This window comes from Talpa europaea (assembly GCF_964194135.1).
Source record: "Talpa europaea genome assembly, chromosome: 15".
NCBI classification, from domain to species: domain Eukaryota; kingdom Metazoa; phylum Chordata; class Mammalia; order Eulipotyphla; family Talpidae; genus Talpa; species Talpa europaea.
Genome location: NC_140083.1, coordinates 13594310 through 13609362, shown reverse-complemented (window position 1 = coordinate 13609362; position 15053 = coordinate 13594310). Strand labels below are relative to the sequence as shown.

At 43.9% G+C, this 15053-nt stretch overlaps 1 protein-coding gene across 1 annotated transcript in view; it reads left to right on the top strand.

The window, feature by feature from the left end:
• Nucleotides 1-5565: 5565 nt before the first annotated feature.
• ANO4 (anoctamin 4) overlaps nucleotides 5566-15053 on the top strand; it is a gene marked incomplete at both ends in the record, with an annotated part of 292388 nt that continues 282900 nt past the window's right edge. Inside the window, one exon of the mRNA XM_084255593.1 lies at nucleotides 5566-5686. Coding sequence (XP_084111719.1) covers nucleotides 5566-5686 — 121 coding nt within the window. The remainder of the gene's footprint in view (nucleotides 5687-15053) is intronic.

Genomic DNA, 15053 nt, shown 5'->3' with positions numbered 1-15053 from the left:
ACTAGAATAATCTGTTCTTTTCCTTGAGATAAGAGCTCATCGCTCATGTCTACTTCTGCAATTTGTTTCAACTGGTTGGCCCTTAATGTGCCCAAGAAAATCTCAGGTAGTTGTTTCTCTACCCTTAGTGATTTTCAGGACAGCTTACCTATTTTTTCTTAAGGACAAAAGTGTACATAAAATGGTAGGTTAAATATTAAAGTAATGCTGCTTTGTAACATTATATGTTTCAGGTGTGCATTATTGAGGATCAATATGTATATATACCACATTAAGTTTATTGCTGAAAGTGCAATTCTATCCTTGAAAAAATGGTATTTTAAATAGAAAATTGAGAAGATAAAGCAATCAGATGGTTTTTGTATATTTAAAAACATTTGGAAGCAGGATCTCATGCACTCTGGAGTCTGGTTTCAAATCTTGGACCTATCTCTTACTAACAGTTAATGAGTCACTCAGTTTCCCTAACTGTCAAATGCTGCTAATGATAGTATTTATGTCTTAATATTAAGACTACATATATATTACTACACATAAATATGTAGTATTTTATAAGTATGTGCCTTGTATATATAAAGAATGAATATAATCATATTTATATATTCATATAAATATACATCCTTATGTTTATTCTTAATATAGATGTCCTAATATAGCATGAACTGTCCTAATATTTATATGTACATATCCATAGCTACACAATAAACTTTAGCTATATTTATTATTATAAATGTACCAAATATTATAGAAATGTGTTATACACTTAAAGTCCCAAAATATGAACTTGCTATATCTGCTTCTTTGACATCTGAAGTTATTGTTTTTGTTTTTTAAAGATTTATTTATTTATTTATACAAGCACTGGGTACAGTCAGAAGCGCGGGAGGGTGAGAGAATTCACCAGAGCCAGAGCGGGGAGCAGAACAGGCAGATGGACCGAAGTACACTGCTGAGGGGAGCAGCGGGCGGCAGGAGAGGTCTGCGCGCCATGTGGGACCCTCGCCTGGTGGCTGGGGATCGAACTGGCGCTGCAGAGGCTGCGGGCAGCTTCGCAACCCAGTACTCAACTACTGCACCACCGGGGAGGCCCTGAAGTTATTGTTTTTTTTTCCCCAGAAATATAATTTGAAGGCTTAATAACATTTCCATTTAAAAACCCTACATTTAAGTGTGCATTAATTTGAATTTACTTAATTTTGAAAAACAAAGGTCATTTCATTTTATCTATATATTTTTCAAGTGTAATAAATTAGAGCATGAATTCCAGGGTCCATTATTACTATAGCAAAGCATCTAATATGTAGCTATAATGCTCCATCTTTGTAGCTGGTTTTCATTAAAGGTTGCATTTTTGAATGTGAAATCTTTGACATACCATTAATTTTTTTTTTTTTATAAATTTTATTGTTATATTCCCCATACAATTGCAGCCCCCCATTCTGACCCCAATCCCTCCCCTCCCGCCCCCGCCCCCCTAAAAGTGTCTCTGGTTCATAGTTTTTTGTTGATTTTGATTTTCACTTTCTTATAGTTATTCATTTTCCTGGTTCCTTATTTAAGTTTTCTAGATTCCTGCTATGAGTGAGACCATCCGGTATTTTTCTTTTTCTTTTTGGCTTATTTCGCTGAGCATGATCCCTTCCAGCGCCATCCATGTTGCTGCAAATTGCATGTGTTTATCTTTTTTGAATGCTGAGTAATATTCCATGGTATATATGGACCACATCTTCTTGATCCAGTCATCTATTTTTGGGCATTTGGGTTGTTTCCAAAGCTTAGCTATTGTAAACAGTGCTGCTATAAACATAGGGGTGCAGGTGTTCTTTGGAATTGATGTTTCTGTGTCCTTTGGGTAAATACCTAGGAGTGGAATTGCTGGATCATATGGAAGCTCTATGTTTATTAGGTCCAGAAATCTCCACACAGCTTTCCACAGTGGTTGGACCAGTTTGCACTCCCACCAACAGTGCAGAAGAGTTCCTTTTTCTCCACACCCTCGCCAACATTTGTTGTTGCTAGTTTTTTTAATATGTGCCATTCTCACTGGTGTAAGATGGTATCTCATCATACCATTAATTTTTAATTAATGGCAGCCTATTGAATAGGTAAGCCTATTGAATCAGGCTTACCACAAAAAAATCTGATGGAAGTTATTGATCTCCTCACCCCAGAAAAAAAATGTATAGACATACCCCATTTTGAATGTAATTTTCAGGGCTTGAGAACCTCGCAAAGCTCACCCATGGACCCTTTCCTGGTATCTCCAGTCCCAGGAAGAGTTTCATGGATTCCAGAATAAGAACCCCCCCCCACCACGCCTTTTTTGTGCTTTAACTGACTAGATATTACAGTTCTCTGGTTTGATCAACGTGTGTTGTAAAATGGTTTCCATGCACTTGTCTTCTTGAGTGAGGAAGATAGTTGAAACGTATACAATAAACCCATCCATGGCTCAGATCCCCTAGGCATCGACCCCTTGCCAGGACTACCTAAATCAAACATTTTTTTCTTCTCACAGTGATTCATTCAACTGATATTTATTGAATATTTAATACTGGCAATAATGTGCTAAACTATAAGGCATGGCTACTACTTTTCGATGGGGAGATGCATGGGTAAACAGAGAAATTACAACACTGATGTGAGAAAATGCTATAATAAAAAAGATTGTAAACATTCCGGGAATACAGAAGAGGTAGTTGAGTAGCAGGGAATATTTTGATGGGTCAAGAGCAGCTATATTTTAAAATGTTTAACTTGTTAAGTTTTTGAGAATTTTAATGGATCAAATTCTAAGTCAAATGGATTGTGGGCAAATGAAAACTAAATAACTTTTCAAGTGCAATAGTTTTAAAGTATCAAATGCAATATAATGTTCAGGGCAGTTAACAGTAAGTCATATAGTTCAAGTTCAGAGCATGCTGAAAAGAAAGAGAATGAGTTTTCCCTCAATCTATCATCTGAGGGAAAAAAAATGTTTTCTGGGAAGATTTAGAACACAACTTTCATCAAGGTTGTGACAGTTCATATTTTACTCCTGAAAACATGACAAATGAATAAAATATAAGAAAATTTGAACGACAAGCTTGTCTTTGAGAAATTTTATGGGCAACACCACAAATCCTGGACCTCATCTTTCAAATGTCATTTCCTTGGAGAATTTGTCCGTGAATCCTGCAAAGCCAGAAGAACTTGCTCTCAGTAGGTCTTCTTTAACCCTCTGTGCTTCATCACACCACCACAGTTCTCTGCTGGCTTTTGTTTAAGGCTGCTAAAGATTTCAGTGTCACCTGATCCTGTAAGCCGGGAAGTAACCAGAAGCTTCTAGCAACCTGACAATGATGGGATGTCCATTAATTTCTCAACCAAGAGACCCAGTATTCTCAATCTTAATTATTGGGGGGATTGCACATTTCAAGGACTCGGAGTGCTATGATGTCGGCAGAAGTTCAGGTGGCCTTAAGAGAGGTTAATTAATTACACTATGTTTTAGTTCCTGCTAATTAGAAAGAGCTGCCAAGAATTAAAGTGCAATTTATAACTCATTTTGATTGTCCTTCCTCATGACCCTACCTGAGCTAAAACATGGTGGTAAAGGGAGGAGACAGAGCTCAGCAGAAGATAACAGGCCCAGAGAAGAAGCAGCTCTAGGATCAGGTCCTGGGGAAGACACTCAAGGAGCTCCAGAGAAGAAAGAGGTTGACCTCTAGCTCCCCCCTCCCCCAGGGTGCCGGGGAGCTGGGAGTGGGGTGGAAGTGTGTGTGTGTGTGTGGGGGGGGGATGCACAGAGTAGGGAGCCTGCAGAGGATGTGGAGGGGGTTTGGGATGCATTGGGGGAGGCAGGCTGCAGCTCAGCTGGCACCTGGTTTTGATCAGCACCCCTCCCCCCCACACACATATCCTGGAGCTGGTGGTGGTTTCCAAAGAACTCAGTATTGGGTGGGTGGGAGCGGGGAGTTTGTGGGGTGGCTTGTGGGGACTGTGAGATTGCAGAGATCTAAGGAGGAGAGGCGATGCGGGGAGGGGGAGACGCCAGGAGGCAAGCTCAGAGCAGGAAGCAAAGTCCAAGACAGACGCTCACAAAGCCTCAGGAGGGTGCTACTGTCCTGTCCCACCTGGTCCCAGCTGCCATCCTTGAGACTGGCACAGTAGTAACAACGGTTACCGCCACTTTACTGTTGGGCAACTTGGAGGCTCAGAGAGGGTGTCTGCGCTCAGGATCACCCGCTGGGCCTTGGCTGCCCGCGTGGGAATGAACTGATCGCGCCTCCTCCCAAGCCCTGGAGGGACCCGCGCTCCTCCTCCGGCTGCGCTAGTCGCAAAGTTTCTACCTTGGGAGCCTGAAGAGCAGGAGAGCGCGCGGGAGGGGAAGCGAAGGTCGCGGGGCAAAAAGCTGACTGCAGGTTTAGGTGGGCGGGTGCTCAGGGGCTGGAGCGCTCCGGGAGGCTCCGAGGAATCGCTGGGTTTTGACTCCACCTGAGTTCTTTGCATTCCCTGTGCCTTCACCCGACTTGGCACAATCCAAACGGCCTTGACTTCAACACCCCACTCCCTGGGCCTGGCGTTTTGAGATTCCCTGGTGACCAGGACAGTGAGCCCAGCCCAGGAAGCCCCCAGTGCGCTCACCAACTTTTGGTGACTTTACCCTTGCTTATTGCAAAGCCTCTGCGCGCTGGACCCCCCTTGCTGTTGTAATCCCTCCTTACCAGGGGTGTTAGGGTCTCTCGCTTTTAGGGTCTCTCTCTGCCTCTCCCAAGCCTCATTCCCAGCCCTCCTAGCAGGATGGGTGGGCTTCCAGGCAGGCCAGCTGAGAGGGGCCCGGACTTTCAGTCATTCAACAACTATTGCTTGAGTCTGTGCCCAGTTCGAGGCCGGGGGAGGTGACAGTGGTTCAGGGCACAGGTAGCAGCAGCCTCTTCGGGAGACAGACGCGCCAGTAAAGGTGACAGGATGATGTGTTGGGGCAGGTCTAAGTGTTGGAGTCAGACTATCCTTAGTGGCCAACGAGGTCATTAACAATAGTCCTCGGGACAAAGTTGCCTCTGTCCCCTGGGCTTTGGCCTTGGAAGCAAGCCCTTCTCCAGCCCTTCGGCTGGGTGGCAGCCGCGCCCGAGAGTCGCAGGCAACCGGACCCACCCCCTGCGTCCCCAGACGCGCTCGCCAGGGGAACTTCCAGCGGGAGGCTGGGAGAGCTGGAGGCTGTGCGCGCCCGGACCTCCCCGAGCCTTCGCTTGCCAGCGTCACCTCTGCCACCCCCACCCACCCCGAGGGGCGCCCAGCTTGGCGTGGACCCAGCCCGGGTCTTATCCGGCGTCCACTCGGTCGGGCGGCCGCGGCCGTGCGCCCGGGTCCCGCACCTCCCCCCACCCCCTCCCGGCGCGCGCCCCACGCTGCAGGTTCAATCCCCGCGGGGACCCGAGCTCAGCGACCCGGCTACGCCTCGCTCCCCGCGCAGTTGCAGCGAGACCCGGGGGCACCCGCGCGCGGCCCCTCTCCCGGGCGCTCGCGGCGGCTAACTGGGCATGCCCAGGAGCAGGGCGGCCGGGCGCCGCGGGAGCCAAGCGCATGCACTCGCCGGGCCAGGCGCCGGCCGTCCAGGGGCGCGGCGCGCAGCCTGCGCCTCTCGCCGACGCCCTGGCCAGCTTGGGCGGATCGCGGGCCAGGATGGCCTCCCTCACTGCGTACGGTACGGGGGGCCGTCGCGGGCTGCCGGGCGCTGGGGCGGGGGGGGGGGGGCCCGGAGCCGTCCGAGCACCCCGAGAAACTTTGGGGTTTGGCTGCGGGAGGGTCTGAAAGGGAGGGAGCCGGTTGCAGCGCATGCCGGGCTGGAGGTCTGTGTCGGGGGTGGTCGACGTTCTGCAGGGTTGGAGGTTGCCTGGAAACAGGGGGTGTTTGCCAGAGTCGGTGGAGTGCAGACGCCTAAAATTTGGGAGGTGTCTGGGAGCTTCGGGACTCCAGAAAAATTCCACTGGGTTCAGACCACCGAGGGGAAGGGATGTTAAATGCTTTTCTAGTGGTGCCAGGTTTGGAGTTAGGTCGGCCATCAGTCAGCGCTTATCTTGTCCCTGACTGACCTTGGGCAAGTTATTTAAACTTTTCTGTTCTTGCATTTTTCCATCTGTAAATCAGAGAGGAGATCATCTCTCTGACAGATGCTAGGAGGTTAAAATAATATGCACCAAAATATGTTTTTAGTGCACCAACAAATCGGCTTGGAAATAAAAGTTCCCTGGAAATTGGAGGCATTATAGCCCCGTCCTTTTTGCTTTTGGTTAAAGAAAGAAGTATTTATTATTGTGATTGTTTTTCAAGGCACTGCACAATTCTGAAGGGAAAAAAAAAATCACAGTGAAGGTTTCAGACTCAGCTAGAAATCTAGCGCGTGGGGGAAGCCAACAAGGGTTTTTTATCAACATTCCTGCTTGTGTGGAAAAAGCAATTCTTTTTAATCCTTTGTCAGAGATGCTGCTGAGACTGGGTTGTAGGAGGCAGGAACTCAAGTGGGGCCCCTCTCCCTCCCCCCCTGACTTGCCTTCAGTTGCTGTGATAGCATCTAGTTTTGGTCTTTTAAATGGGAAGGTAGTGAGCAATTCTGGGGACTGTCTGCAGGGACATTTCCAAGCCTGGGGTTGGTGGGAGGGAAATTGCTGCTCCTTGGCCTGAGTCTTCATTCTCCAGGCCAGTGATGTCCCCTTCTCATCTTCCCAAGGTTAAAGGGGTTGGTCTCTCGATTGGGATTTAAACTGTATAAACCAATCACTCAGGTGGCTCTGAGGGCTTGCAGGGGATGCTTGGAAGTGCTAAATTGCAAGCAAATTACAAATTATATACTAGTGGCCTATTTTTCTTTTTTTTTTTTTATTCAGAGCACTGGGATGTGAGTTGTTCTTGCTCCTGCTGCACATTTAACATGTGACGCTGTGCTGCCTTTCCTTGGGCTCCCACCTGGGGATAATTCACCATACCTGTGGTGTGTAAGGCATATTCATTGGTAAAAATCTACCTGTACACTTCTTTCTAGCAGAAGAATTAACTTCTGACTTTTATATCTTGGTAGATCTCATGCTACCCCGTGGATACTCTCAGTAATAGGTTCCCATGATAATCAGTTCTATAAATTTCTACAAGCCTTAAAAGCTTAATTGGACACCCAGGTAGAGAAAATGAAGTCAGAACTGTAATGATATCTGAAAAGCAAGTGTATTTTTTAGTAATTAAAGGATAAGGGTGGCAGATCATTTTATGGCAACTACAGATGACACAGGTTTCTCTCTAGAGCCTTAAAGGGAACAGAAACAGATATAAATAAATATATTAGAATTTGTGCTATTTAAAATATATTCTTATCACACTCCATTCTCTTCCTCCCCCATCCCTAAATGGCCACGGAGCGCTCACTTATCCTTTGGTCTGAAGCCATGAGACACAAGACATGACAGGATAAGTTAGCCCATGAGGGTTTTCAGCCTACTGAATGAATTAAAGAAAAACAAACTTGAGTGCATTCAATATATTCTCTGCCCACTGTGTGCTGTTGAGGCTGTTGTCTGATCAGAGGTTGGGGTGGGGGGTGCTTGGTCCTTCCACAAATCATAGCCCTGAAAAATTGAATGGCTTTAAAAAAGTCCCCTTTCTGTTTTGTTAGTTTTCAGTTTAGATATCATGTTGGGGAGCACCTAAGTTTTGTGGCTGGAATTTAGAGGGTTCAGTTTTTATATTCATACGACTGATTTAATAAATACCTCAGTTCTATCTTTAGCACAAGGGCTGCCACAGAATGCACAGCTATACTGTGGACCGTGTGCTTTAAGTTCCCAAGAAGAGAAATTGGCTTATGTATGCATTTTATTAGCAGCAACCTCCAGTAAACCTCATTAACTTCCATCTTAATATGCATTTTTGATCCTGTATTGGAACTTGCTCTTTCTGTATTTTAGCATACATCAGCCATCAAGACCCATATATCTTAGACCTGTGAAATGAGATCAAAGTGATCAAAAACTGTAATACGCTCCCTAATAAACATATATGTTCAGTGGATGATGCAGATTTACAATGCTGGATTGTTAATGTTGCTCCACTCATTTTTCTTTTCTTGTCCTTTAAATGGTTTAGGTTCCTAACTGCTTTTAGCTCATTACATAACCATGTGCATGAGACCAAGAATGGGTGACAAGTCTCTTTTAGAGGGAAAAGACTGGGATTTGATTTGTTCCCGGCCATACACAGGGGCTTTGTCCCAGGGGCTTTGTCCCAGCTGAACCTGAAGGATACTGTTGTTGGACCGGACTGTCTGGCATGGAGCTGTCAGCTGGGATTTGAGGGGCCTTACTGAGGGGCCTCGAAGCTCATAGAGCACAGTGGGGACTGTTTTATATGGAGAAAACTTCCCTGAGGAAATATCTGAGGACAGGCTTAGATGAAGGAGAGGAGTGAATCATTTAATTTTGTGGGTAAAGAACATTCCTGACAAAGAAAATAGCAAGTGAAAAGGTCCTGGGGTAGAAATGAGCTTATCACCTTCAAGGTCAGCTACCCTTCCTATGGCAGAAACTTCCATTTCCCTTCTGCTCAATGTTTTTTTTTCCCCCCCCCTGTGATTTTTTTTTTCCATCAGAATTGTGTAAGACAAGAGGGCCATACAGTCAGAGCTAGTATTGTTCTTGTGACTATTCTGTCCTTATTTTCCTCCTACCTTTTAAGTTGCTTCTTCTCTATGAACTCCCATGTTTGCCTGGGTTTTGTCCTCTTTACGGTCTGATTCTCATCCACGTGGATGCCATTGATTATAAACCTGTTCTACACAGTGGTCCCAAGTCTACCTTATTGGGAGACCCATAAACTGTGCTGAGGTGCTGAGGTGTTGTGAGTAAAGTGTCAGGTATTCTGGGGCACAAACATGAATAATGGCTCTTAGTGAGAATAAGCTCAATTGACTAGCAAGCACATCGACCTTTAAGGAATTAGTCCAGTGTTAGCCCCACATTCTGTCCAAGAATGAGCAGGGAGTTCAAGTGCAGGTTTAGAGAGGTTGGCTCTCTAGAACCTGGTGCCGGAGGGTAGTTAGGAAGAAGTAGAAAGTGCGTGGATATATAGATGTGTGTGTGGGTGATTTCAGGCAGATGGCATGGCTTCAGCAAAGAAAGGCAATAGATGATAAGAAGTTCAGGAGTTCGGGCTGGAAGGGGGTATAGGAGAGGGCTAGAGGGCTCTGAGGCTAACCTCACCTTTGTTCTGGTGACTCCTGATTAGAAGTCAGCACTCAGAACTTTTTTCTGTGCGCTGCATTTGTAGCAAGCTACCTGCTAAACTTCTCTACCTGCCTATTCCTACCTGTGTCCAAGACAGAATTCCTGCTTCCTATAGAATAACTCCAGCCGCTGAGCTCAAACTGTGCTGGATGCTAGTCTGGACCCAGGAGTACCAGGATGAACGCAATCTCGCTGTCAGCTAGAGGAGACAGACTCCTAAATTGAGAACTATAATGCAGCATTGAAGGGAGCAGCTGATGCAGTCCCTGGAGGGGGTGATGTGAAAGGCTGATTGGGAGATGGGGGATGTTCTAGAGAGGGTCAACAGCGTGAAACCATCATCAGAACTTATTAACTGTGACTTTGGGCAGTTTACTTCCTGTGCCTCAGTTTTCTGATCTATAAAATGGGCTCACTAGGAGGCTTACATGCACTAGTACTTGTAAAGGACACAGGAGGGGTACATGTTCAGGAGCTCAGTAAGCATGAGCTGTTACTATCCTATCAGCTGCCTCTCCCAGCCAATACCCTCTCCATCCCAAGTCCTGTACTTTTTTCTTCTTTAATGCCGTTCTATTTTCTTTCCTCCCTGCTCTTATGCTGGTCTCGTTGAGTCCACTCTTACTGCTCACTTTGACTGTGGTCTCAGCCGCCCCATCTGGGCTCCCAGATACAAATATGATGCCTTCTCAGGCATCTGGAGCCTCGTCCATGCATGAAACACTCTTCCTCCTGCCCCCACCCTTCCCATCTGACAAGGGACCCCCCCAGGCTAAACCTCTCCCCAACAGCTCTTCATTTTGTACTGTCAGGAGCGCTGCCCTCTTTGGTTGCATCCCAAAGGGCAAATACTGTATCTTTTATCTGTGTCGTCCTGGTGCCTGGCACCTAGTAGGCCACCAATACTTGGCTGGCTGACTTAGTGAAGGACGGAATGGACTATAACAGGGGACAGCATATCACACCCCAGTTTTAAAACCCCATTTTTCTATAGCAAATAACAAGCAAAATCCTTTTACCCTTCAGTAAAGAGGACCAATCAAAATAGCCAGTGATTCCACACTCTGTAGTAAAATCAGATGTATGCTGAGGAGGGGAACTCCTGCCAGGGAGCTCTCTGATGACTTGCTTTGTTTTTGTCGCCACCACCTGGTGTACTTGTTATTATGCAAACCAGACTCTCCTAGTCAAGATTGATTAGGATCCTTTTTATTAAGAAGCTGTAGCAAAGCGTCCATCGATTATTCTTTGACCTTTGGGCCTTCACATTTTGGAAGTTTCTTTCTGGGGTAAAATGAAATTAAAATTATATTTTGATTCCGTGATGAAGCATTTGAATCTTTCCCTTTAAAACATTATGTTCTTGGTAATAGCCATATGGATTTTTTCAGCTAGAAAGTAGTCTTAGACAAACAGACCACAACTACCAAAGAAGTTTCTAGATCTAACCACTCAACATGTTTTGTGAGTGCTCTGCTGGGTGTCAGGCACAGTTGTAAACCTCAGAAAGTACAAACAAAATTTTTTAAAAAAATGCCTGTTTTCATGGATCTCACCATCTGGAAAAGATGACAATAGAACTTGGAATTTTTAACACTGAATCTCATAGGTACAAGTAGAAAGGGAAGGCTTTTCTCCACGTAGGGTTCAAGAAAGGCTTTAGGCACCATGGAGACTAGATGGATAAAGGCTGGCCTAGCCCTCCAGCTTGGCTCTCCCCGTGGTGCAGGAGGGGCCAGGGAGGCTGTCACTACTACAACTAGCACCTTCCTCCCTGGTCTCCTAGTGCTGTTGCCAAGATCACACAAAAGAGCAAATGCAAAACTTATTCTGGAAATCTAGAAAGCCCTGTAGCAGTATAATTTACAGCACTATGATGTGTTAATTGTCCTTATTGTTATAATAAAGACTAATGTTTTTGTAGAAAAGCTCTGTTGAGTGGAAACACACTTCCTGCACTTTGGGTGGTCAGCAGCTTGGAGACCCTCCCTAAGCATCAGTTCCTGCCTGGGCCAGATGGGGTCTGCAGTGTGTGGTTGGCCCTCAGAGTTTCTTGAATCGACGAATTTAACTCATGATATAAAAGAGGAAGTTGAGGCCCTGGAAGGTATTTGGTGACCAGATAAAGGTTACACAGTTGGGAGGGAAAGGTTGGCCTTGAGTATTAACCTTTCAAGAAGCCTATAAAATACATAGCAAACATGGAATAAGTCATACCGGTGTTTCCAAGGAAGACACATATGCATACATGTACATACACCTGTATGCGTACCACTATATATTTTTTATTAGTAGGTTCTCAATCTTCTTACGCATAAATTTTAAGTTATTAAAGCAATCAGATAGGAGGCAATTGTGGCTCTCTCTACATAATAAATATGTATTTTTATGTATTTAAATTAAATGGTATTTTCAGTACACTAGTGTGGACAGTGGTTAAAGAAATCCTGTGGTGAATTTTTTTGTAACATCAATAGTTATGTATTATTTATCTGTTTGGCAAATTCTTGAGTTTCACCCATGTGGTTAAGCAGATTTGTAACATGGCTTTAAGGGTTTAGTGAAAGTATTTTTTTTTTCTTTTTTAAATTTGTCCTTCCTTTCTTCTGGGAGAGATGTGTTGCCAGGCTTGATGGATTCTGGATTTCCGGGGAGTCCTGAGATCCCGAGCTTTGGCACCAACTGGAAATCTATGAGGAATGTGGCTGTCAATTATCTCTCAATAAAACTGAAAAGAAAAAAAAGCATCATTCCAGGCTCACCCCAGAGCTACTAAATCAAGATCTTCATTTTGATAAGATGCCCACAAGATTCACAGTTCCAAATTTTCTTTGTTTTTATTAACTGTTTCTTTGCTCCATTTGTTACAGCTCCCTCTCTGATGGGGGACTTGTCAGTTTCTGCCCCTCCTTCTATTAATTTCTTGCTTCATACATTTTGAGGTTATTTATTTGAAGCATCCAGATGTCACATTATTTGTCTTCCCAAATCTTTTTACATTTTTTTAAAGCCTCTTTATCCTTAATAATGCTTTTTGTCTTCCAGCCTTTTTTCATCTCCATATAACATAGCTTCCTAGCTTTATTTTGGTTAGTATGACTTGCTCTGTCATCTCTCTTACTTTCAACTTTTCTGTGTCCTTATGTTTTAGGTGTTTCTCTTACAATAAACAGCATTTAGTTGATTTTTATCTTTTTTAGAAATCCATCTCACTATTTCTTAAATAGAAAATTTAGACCACTTACATGTGTTCTTATTACTAATACATGTGTACCATTTCAGGCCCATTTGTTTTCATTTTCTGTTTTCCTTTGCTTTTATTATCATTTATTTGTTTTTTCTCTATTTATTTTTTCTCAGTTGAATTTCCTTGTCAAATCCCCTCTCCCAGTCTTTCCCATTAGTCTCTCACTCCCTTTAACACAACTGGCTGGTTTGGCAATAAAGTCTATTTCTGTTCTTTTACTAATTACTCTTTTGCTTTTACTTAAATCGTAACAAATCCCACACTTGTGCGTTACATTTTGTGGAACTAACACAAAATTTATTATTTTTTTTTTTTAGCAAAGACTGCCTGGTTTAATATGTTTGACACCCTCCATACTTCCTATTAGAAGAATGGGTGGTAAAATACTCTTATCATATTGCAAATTTGGGGTATTTTATTTACACAGTTATTTCTAACAAGATAAAATAATCTAAAGCAGGATGTGTATGATCTTATTCTCAGCATACAAAAAGAAAATTGCATATGGGTCTTATAGACTCTGAGTGGATAAGAATTCAGTATTTCATTTAAAAAAACTTTTTTTTTTTAATTGCAGTAACATTGCTTTACATTGTTGTTTGTATTTTGGAAGTATGGATCCCCTGGGGGTGATCTTGTCATAGCACTCACACCACCAAAGCACCCATAATCCTCCACAGTAGTCCACTGTGGTCTGTTCCCGTTTTGTGCTTTCTCTTCCTTCCCCCCTCCCTTTCTGAATGTCTCAGTGCATTTGTCAGCTTTTGAGGGCTAGTTTTTGAGTTGGTTTTATCTGCCCCTTCGTCTATTTTTTCTATATTCCACATGTGACACCATTCACTATTTGTCTTTTTCCTTCTGACTTATTTTGCATAGCATAAATTTCTGACTCCATCCATGTTGCTTCTAATGGCACTGGATTTATCATTTTTGATGGCCAAATAGTATTCCATTGTGTATGCCTACCACATGTCTGTTTTGGGTTTTTCCCACAGCTTGGCTATGTAAAAAGTGCTGCAATGAACATGGGAGTGCAAGTTTGCCTTCGAATTATTATATTTGCTAACATGAAATGTAATGTTCACTGGTACCCTGAACAGACCTTTGATTTTGATTTAGTATTTTAATTCTTCTTTAAAAAACTCCCAAATCAGACATTATAATGATCATTTTCTTTTTTTTTAATATTTTTTATTTATTTATTTGTTTGTTTGCTTATTTATACAAGCACTGGGTACAGTCAGAAGCGCGGGAGGGTGAGAGAATTCACCAGAGCCAGAGCGGGGAGCAGAGCAGGCAGAAGGACCAAAGTACACTGCTGAGGGGAGCAGCGGGCGGCAGGAGAGGTCTGCGCGCCATGTGGGATCCTCCTCTGGTGGCCGGAAAGCAGCCGGGGATCGAATCGGCGCCTCAGAGGCCGCGGGCAGCTTCGCAACCCAGCGCTCAACCGCTGCGCCACCGGGGAGGCCCTATAATGATCATTTTCTATTGACAGACTTTGTTTAGAGTTGCCTGCATATTTACTCACATCCTACAGTCCTTGGAAAGATGTAAGCAGACTGATGTCTTCTTTTTCTACCGTGGTGAAGATGACAGCTGCTTTTAGAAGCTTGGCTATTGAGACAGGCCTGATTTTGTTCTGAGATAATACCAGTTATGAATTGACCCAAAATAATTTGAGACAAAATGCATATGTTCATTTTGAAAGCAGAGTTCCCATGATAACATCCATCTCGTTCTCTGCAGAACCAGTGTCACAGATGTCATCAGATACAGGAGGAATCCACTTAACTCTATTGAGCACCAATTGGTCCTCCTTCTATCTTTGGTTCTGTTTGCAAATATTTGTCCAGTGGAAGACAACCTGGATATTCATTCCTACTTTGTGACTTTCCATAAGTCTGTATCTGGACTACTTCCCTAATTTTTGAGTATCCCTGAATTTCATCTGTGTCATGGGGTAATCACATCTACCTTAAAAGAGATTTTTTTGGAAAAGATTTTATTTATTTTTGCATGGAAGAACTGGAGCACAAGCCAGAGGTATGGGGGTGGGGGTGAGAGGAGTTGCCAGAGACAGAGAGGGGAGCAGGACAGGTGAATCTACTGAAATACACTGCTGAGGGGAGCTGCGGGCAAGACAAGAAAGGTCTGCTGTGTCATACCTTGGTCAGCTCCCTGGCTGGGGATGTGGCTCCAGACTTCGGCCTTCGCAGTGATAGCACTGTGACTTAACCCCTAGGCCACCAGGGAGGCCCTCTTAAAAGAGATGTTTTGAAGTTTAAATGCCATCAAGGATGTCAATGAAATAATATTTAGCGTAGTGTCTGGCAAAGGGCAAGTGTTTGGTTTCAGCATCTCTTTTCTTAAACATTTTACAGAATTTGCATTCCTGCTTTGCTCTGCCATGATTTCTGCCCCGCTATGAAAAAAATTATTGTAAACTATAATATATATACAGATGCAGGGCTAGGACAAATTTACAATTTCACACATAATTGTAAGGTGAATCCCATGCGACAAATGTGTAGATCAAGAAGCCGAACCCACCCCTT